At 36.7% G+C, this 8,149-nt stretch overlaps 1 protein-coding gene across 1 annotated transcript in view; it reads left to right on the plus strand.

Annotated features, from left to right (window-relative positions):
- LOC107569494 (neuroligin-4, Y-linked-like) overlaps positions 1-7,659 on the plus strand; it is an 18,907-nt gene extending 11,248 nt beyond the window's left edge. Inside the window, exon 4 of the mRNA XM_016255602.1 lies at positions 6,866-7,659. Coding sequence (XP_016111088.1) covers positions 6,866-7,659 — 794 coding nt within the window. The remainder of the gene's footprint in view (positions 1-6,865) is intronic.
- Positions 7,660-8,149: the final 490 nt, after the last annotated feature.

The raw sequence follows: 8,149 nt of genomic DNA on the forward strand, positions 1-8,149 counted from the left end.
TTGTGTATGAGGAAGGAGGAAGAGAGAGAGAGAGAGAGAGAGAGAGAGAGAGAGAGAGAGAGAGAGATACAGAGATAGATGCATTCCCAATGGGAAATCTGGCTGTTTTGTTCAAAAGCATGACAGTCGTGTCCTATAACTCAAAAACAAATACAATGTAATACATTCACATAGAATAATGTGAAACTTTTCATTGAGCCTAGATATTACTTTATACTCTTATTCTTTATGCTGATCTCCTTCTCCGCAGATATGTATCTGTATGGTTTATGGTTGCCTACATGATCCATCCTCTTACCAGGCCAGTATAAAAGGTACATAAAAGATTATGTGACTGTGTTACATTAAATTCCTGAGGTTTAGTTTTGGCTGATTGCTTGAGCCAAAGCTGTGGATGTTTATTTTTCACACAATAGTGTAATCCTTTGTTAACTTTGGTGTATTAAAGGAATCATTCACCCAAAAAGGACACCCTAACTTGCATGATCTTCATTCATTCGTGGACAAGGAGATATTTGACAGTTTGTTCATGCTGATCTTTTCTGTTGAATGGAAGTGAATGGTAACTAGGGACTGTTAAATTAATGGTGCTTTTATGGTGTAGATTGCCATTTTTGGAGCATATTTGTATGACTTTGTATGACTGACTTTCTTCTTTAGCATGTCAAAGATTTTTGAAGAATGTTGATAGCCAAGTAGTTTCAGTTCCCATTGACTTCCTTTGGAAGGACAAAATACAATGTAAGTCAATGGGAACAGAAACTGTTTGGTTACCAACAATTATCAAAATTAAAATGACACTTCATTGAATATTCTTTTGGGTTATACAGAAGAAAGAAAGTCATACAGGTTTGGAACAACATGATGGTGAGTAAACAATGGCAATTTTCATTGTTTTCAGTGCACTATCCCTTTAAAATCTCCTTGTGCATTCTACAGAATAAATACATTAACCTTCCATCCTGAAAAAAAAAACATCTTAGCCATTATTTATTATTATTTATATATATATGTGTGTGTGTGTGTGTGTGTGACACACATAGAATTACATATTTAAAGAACTAAACTGTTGTTGTAGGTTTTTTTTTTAAGCTCCCGACTCTCTTATACCTGTGATGTCTGCAGCAAAACACATTGCTGAAAATGCATGCTCAATGAAAAAAAATGTTAGGAGGTCAACAACAAAATGCAGAATTTCCATGATGGTTGACTGTTCCTCTGTTATTGTCAGCATTTTATTGCAGCTTTCACATTGAATGCCTTGGATCCAGGCTGTTATTATGGTGCACCATGCTGTGAACTACAATTACTTTTTGCAGTTTGCCACAAATGCCATTTTCAAATGTTTCCTGCCAAACCAAAGGAGGCCTTGTACATCCTTTTTGAAATCTGTGATTCACCACAATAATGGGAAAATGGCTACCCCCTTTCCCATCACACACACATTCTGTTCTGTTCTCTCACTTTTTAAGATTTATTTGAATATATGTGAATCTATCTATCTATCTATCTATCTATCTATCTATCTATCTATCTATCTATCTATCTATCTATCTATCTATCTATCTATATATCTATACATATGTATGTGAGAGTGAGTGTGTGCACAGGTGTGTGGAGTGCAGGTGATGGAGTCCCGGATGGGCGACAGCTGTGTGTGTGTGTGAGTGGGTGCCCAGGTGTGTGGTGTCAAGGTGACGGAGAAAGAGTCCGGGAGGATGGGAGATGGCGACCTCTGGTGGTGAGAGGGAGAACACCAGACGCCAGCCCCTGACATGCAGCAAAACACATTGCTGAAAATGCATGCTCAATGAAAAAAAATGTTAGGAGGTCAACAACAAAATGCAGAATTTCCATGATGGTTGACTGTTCCTCTGTTATTGTCAGCATTTTATTGCAGCTTTCACATTGAATGCCTTGGATCCAGGCTGTTATTATGGTGCACCATGCTGTGAACTACAATTACTTTTTGCAGTTTGCCACAAATGCCGTTTTCAAATGTTTCCTGCCAAACCAAAGGAGGCCTTGTACATCCTTTTTGAAATCTGTGATTCACCACAATAATGGGAAAATGGCTACCCCCTTTCCCATCACACACACATTCTGTTCTGTTCTCTCACTTTTTAAGATTTATTTGAATATATGTGAATCTATCTATCTATCTATCTATCTATCTATCTATCTATCTATCTATCTATCTATCTATCTATCTATCTATCTATCTATCTATACATACATATGTAGCAGAGTGAGCTATAGACCCAGTATGATTGGCTGGCGTTACCCAAACAGGTGAACCTATCAGGGTTTGTACTTTATCGTGATTGGTCAGTTGGGTAGGTTTCATTAGTCAGTTAGTGCCTGCTGTGCATATAAAAGGGGGAAGTGTTTGGTTGCTTGGGATGCATGATCCTTGATACCGCCCCTTTGTGACATGTGGCGCTTTGAATGAGTGCTAGCAGTTGGGTTATCTTCCTGTCTGTTGTGTGCTGGCTGTTGGCCAGTTTTCAGGTTTGTCCCGTTTTTAAAAATGCCTTTTTGCCTGTTAAATAGAGGTTTATTACCTTTTGTTTGTTTTTAGATATGGGCCTGCAATTAGCTGTAATTCTGCGTGGTGAGCGACCATGTGTATTGCAGCATTGTACTGTTTTCTTGGTAGGTATGGGTAGTTTAAAGTTTGTTTTAAAAGTTATGCATAACTTTTGTTCAATGTCCAGCAGGATTGATTGCGTGTCCAGGGGTTTCTAATGATCTTAATTGAAGCGTAACGAACCTCAAGTAACTGACTGCACTTCTGCTCTGCTCTACTCCGTTTTGTTCTGTCTGGAATTCATCTGGGTCCGTCTGTTATATTATGTTTGGTGTGTGTGGATTTAGGTGGGAGGGGTTGGCCATGGTACCTTGTACTGCGTGTCCACATGGAGTGCTGTGTTTAATATTACTGATTTTTCATGAGTGTGTCATGGGTGTTGAGTGTGGGGTAGAAATCTGAGGATCTTTGCTGGCCACCTCCCCGTTTATTTTCTCTTATTGTATTGTACTTGTTTTATAGGTTACTGGTAAAGACGTGTGATGTATTGAGACCTGGTGTGAAGTGTTGTATGTGTTTTTATCAATTGTATGTTAATAAAGTGACTTTTGTTTATACCTATTATTATTATTATTATTATGCTCACTCTGCCTTTGGCAACAAACCTGTCTCTTTGTTTAGGGCTGTTATGTCCCTGTGTATTCCGGGTGGTGTAGTAGACTATATGATTTCTCTTATTATTGGTAATTTTCAAACTCCTGACCACTTACTGCCATATATGCAATATTTACCTACTTATTGAGACTACTTAACAATAGAGGGAAAAAAAATCCACCTTTTTCCGAACTAGCGTACTGTGTTTTATGGGAGGTTTGGGTAAGTTCACAAAGGCTGAAACAAATTATTTCAAATCATATGGTTACACTTCTACAAGTAATGCTTATTCATTAGTTTGACTGAATGAGCTGTACGTTTTCCTTCATGTTCTATTTTCAGAAGTCAAGAGAATAATGTAACGCTTGTTTTATTTTAAATTGTATTTGTTTTTAAATGCAACGTGATATAACAAGAATAGCCATGGAATAACTCTTTTCAGCACTGAAAGGCAACATATACTTCACATTTTTGGTCTGCTCTCTCTTGATTCAATTTACGATATCCTCTGAATAATTCTCTGGAATGCTGGAATCTCTCATTTTTCTCCCCAAATCCTCAAAAGTCTCTTTCCAGGTTTGTTTTCACACTGATGCTTTAAAATGTAATTGCTATGTAATAGACACATATTACTATGATATCAGACATCTGTATGTAGAAATAATCTAGCTTCAGGGGTTATTCATGGTATGTTGAAATAATGTATTAATGATTTTATACTTGTTAATTTCCGTTTAATGTTGGATGGTTGAAGGGTGAGTAGAATAATGTTACCTCATTGTACCCAGTTTTTGAAAGTTTATTGCGTTCATAGAGCAAATCTTTTGCTGATTGTTTAATGGAAGTTAGTTCCATATTTAGCACAACGTGTTATTAATTTTCTTGTCTGAGTAGATTAAAGATTTTTAAATTAAAGCATACTTTTTCAATTTCAAATTTAAACAAACCTGTTCAAATAGTCATTTCAAATTCACATTTCCCTTAACCCCAAATAATTGCTGTCAAAGATACTTTTCTGAGCCCTTTCACATACCATTTTTGCAGGTTAGATTCAATAAATTATCATTTTACACTGTTTTGAATTGTGAAAGTTACAGTATCAACATTTATTTCAAAAGTTTAAAGGAAATCTAATTATTTATGTTGTAATTAATTTGTGTCCTTTTCTATATTGATTCAGTCTAGAGATTGAATGCCCTCACTTATACAGCCATTATAAAGTCTATGCAAAGAGTCAGGCATAGAAGTGGTTTTGAGGAATGCCTTGTGAATGGACTGTTGTGAAACCAGGTTCAATTTCAAATGGCACTTAGGGGCTTTTGCATCTGAACTCTTCATATATATACCCTAATTAATTGCAATCATGATAACTTAAACTGTGATTATGCTCTCTTTTGTCTTTACAGCTTCCAAACCATTACTTAATTACTTATTTCATTTACAACAAATAACACAATCCCCTATTTTCTCTGTGCTGATAAATTGAAAGATCTTCTAAGAACAAAAATAACTTGGTCCCTGTGTGCCTGGCTGCATGCAATTTTCATTGCAACAACAACCCCTACAAGGCATTCATCTGGAACTCAATTGTCCCACTATAAAATATAGATTTTACATTCAATGTCCAGTCTGGCTAGATAGCAGACAAAATCTAGTAATGGATCAAATGACCTCTGGCTACAGTTACTCTAACACTAACATAACCCCAAATAAGGAAGTGCCATATTTGATCAAAATAAGAGGACAAGATGTAGTTCCCTTCTGGTGTTCCTGTCTGAAAGGTCGGCCATGATTTATGAATGAATTACATAATATAAATTGTAAAATAAGCAGAAATGCATTTTATTTCACCTGTTACCTCTACTGTTCACCTGAGCCTTTTGTCTTCAGATGCTTGTCAGGCGCTCTAAAAAGTATAACATTAGAAAACCATTAGTAAGAATACCATTATTAAGATGAGGATGAATTACTGGTTAATTTTAATTTATTTAATTTAATTCCTTCAAACTAGCTTATTTATCAGTAATGATTAATTAAACCAATCAAACATTATTTAGGATATGAAATCATTTTCTCATTAAAAAAAATAAAAATAAATCTGCATTTCCTGTTTTTATTCATGTCATATTGTTCAGATCCCACATGCACAGTTCAGTGTGCCTGGCAAAGCCATCATGCATCTGGGTTTGATTAGGACTTCCTTTAACCTAGTTTAAAACATATTATGAGTAATCAGTCTTTGATTTATGGGTAGAGTCTGCTAAGCCCCATTGTCTGGGCATTGACATTGATATATTTTTAATGGCCAATACATTAAAAAGGTCTTGGCAGTAGTGCCTTCTCCACATTTTTGATATTTTAAATCTGAGCGAAGGCTATTTTTCACTCTATGTCAGTGCGTCAGAAGCCTCGGTTCAGCCTACACTCTTAAAAATAAAGGTGCTTCACGATGCCATAGAAGAACCTTTTTGTCTAAATGGTTCCATAAAGAACCTTTAACATCTGAAGAACCTTTCTGTTTCACAAAAGGTTCTTTGTGGCGAAAGAAGGTTCTTCAGATTATAAAAAGGTAAGAAAGAGATGGTTCTTTAAAGAACCTTTGACTGAATGGTTCTTTGTGGAACCAAAAATGGTTCTTCTTCTTCTGGTTAGACCCTGCTCAGGAGTAGGAGCTAATTTGGTTCTCGAAAAAGGCAGTCCGGTACTAAAATCGCTCCCAGTTCTGGCGGTGGGTAGTTCCACAATTAGTTCTGGTACTATGAAAAGGTTCCTGCGGTGCGAAAGACCCTTATGGCATCGCTTGAAGAACCTTTTGAAGCACCTTTATTTTTAAGAGTGTAGTGAGATCCATGCCCTGAGGTATTGCTATTTTTTAAGACACAATCTGTGTCAACGAGTTATGGCCACGCCTGGCTGAGCTGACAAAGGTACAGCATCAATGCATATGCATATTAGTTGGCGTCTATGTCAGGCAATGACTGATATTACTTACCCATATAACAGTAAGCAGGGACAAAATACCCTAGGCTTCATTATAAAGCATTCTTATTCTACATGCTCTTTCATTTTCGAGTCCGTTTTTATGAGGTCCAACCAAAGTCTTCAATGAGACATTGTAATATACATTATGAAATAAACAAGCACCTTTATTCATTATTGCTGCGCTCATTATTTTCCCTCAGTTCTCACTTTGATTAGTGATACATGGATAGTTCACTTCATCACTGACTTGCTCCCATGTTGTTCCAAACCAATAAAACTTCATCTTGAATGAAGGCATTTTTTAATGAAACCTGAGAGATTTCTGCTCCTCCACTGAACATTCATTCACCTAAAACATGGATGCTTCATAAAGTTTATAAAGAGTTTGCAAAAGTAATTCATATGAATCAAGCGGCTTACACAAAGTCTTCTGAAGAGGCATGATCCATTCATATGATGAATAGATTTAATTTAGGCTCTTATTCACATATAAACATTGATCAACACTCATGCATAGAGCACATCAAATTTGGTTAATGGACGCTCAGTCGTACTTTCTTGACAAGCAAGCACAAACCTCAATGGTTCTTGTGGAAGCTAAAATGTGTTTGCGTGACACGTGACACATATCAAACAATTTTCATTGTTGGGTGAAAAAATCTTAATTAATATTAATAAATGTTTTTATTTTATTTTCAGATTTGTTTCAGAAAGCCATCATCCAGAGTGGGACTGCTTTGTCAAGCTGGGCTGTCAACTACCAGCCAGCCAAATACACCCGCATACTAGCTGAGAAGGTGGGCTGCAATATGCTAGATACTGTAGATCTGGTGGAATGTCTACAGAACAAAAACTACAAGGAGCTGATTGAACAGTACATCACACAGGCCAAGTACCACATTGCATTTGGTCCAGTTATCGATGGTGACGTCATCCCTGATGACCCTCAAATTCTGATGGAACAAGGAGAGTTTCTCAACTATGACATCATGCTGGGCGTCAACCAGGGTGAGGGTTTTAAATTTGTGGATGGCATCGTAGACAGTGAGGATGGTGTCTCTGCAAACGACTTTGACTTTGCTGTGTCTGATTTTGTGGACCACCTCTATGGTTATCCAGAGGGCAAGGACACGCTTCGAGAAACCATCAAGTTCATGTATACGGACTGGGCTGACAAGGAGAACCCGGAGACCAGGCGAAAGACTCTAGTTGCACTCTTTACTGATCACCAATGGGTGGCGCCAGCGGTAGCTACGGCGGACCTTCATGCTCAGTACGGATCTCCAACATATTTTTATGCTTTCTACCACCACTGTCAGAGCGAAATGAAACCTAGCTGGTCGGATTCAGCACATGGAGACGAGGTGCCTTATGTGTTTGGAATTCCCATGATTGGGCCCACTGATCTCTTTAACTGTAATTTCTCCAAGAACGACGTCATGCTTTCGGCGGTGGTAATGACTTACTGGACGAATTTCGCAAAAACTGGGTAAGTTGAAGCCTTTTATTTGTTTTGTTAATTAATCATGCACAATGGATTCTGTATCACATACCTGTGAATAATTATTTGAACACTTTTTCACTTGTTATCATGGTTAGTGACATGACACTCATTTTATTTATCAGTTTCTTAAAAAAAATCCTTAAATATGCAGTTTAGTGTTACAATTATTTGAATACAGCTCTTCTGTGATGATAATGCTTTTTCATTTTGTGTCATAAAAAAAAAATATGGGTGTATTATGGATGCTGTAGCTGTCATGAAATAAGGCTATGGATGAAAAATGCTGCCCCCCCCCACCTCCCAAACTTATTAATAAGTAATAATTATATATGTAGTAAATGTTGCATTGAATGAATGAATTAATGAATATACTTTTGATTAAAAAAAGAGTATTGTACAATCACATATGTTCATTCAAAGTGTAGTTTCTTAAAAAAAAATCCTTAAATATGCAGTTTAGTGTTACAATTATTTGAATA

The sequence above is a fragment of the Sinocyclocheilus grahami genome, unplaced genomic scaffold (genome assembly GCF_001515645.1).
Source record: "Sinocyclocheilus grahami isolate Dianchi unplaced genomic scaffold, SAMN03320097.WGS_v1.1 scaffold1351.1, whole genome shotgun sequence".
Taxonomy (NCBI): domain Eukaryota; kingdom Metazoa; phylum Chordata; class Actinopteri; order Cypriniformes; family Cyprinidae; genus Sinocyclocheilus; species Sinocyclocheilus grahami.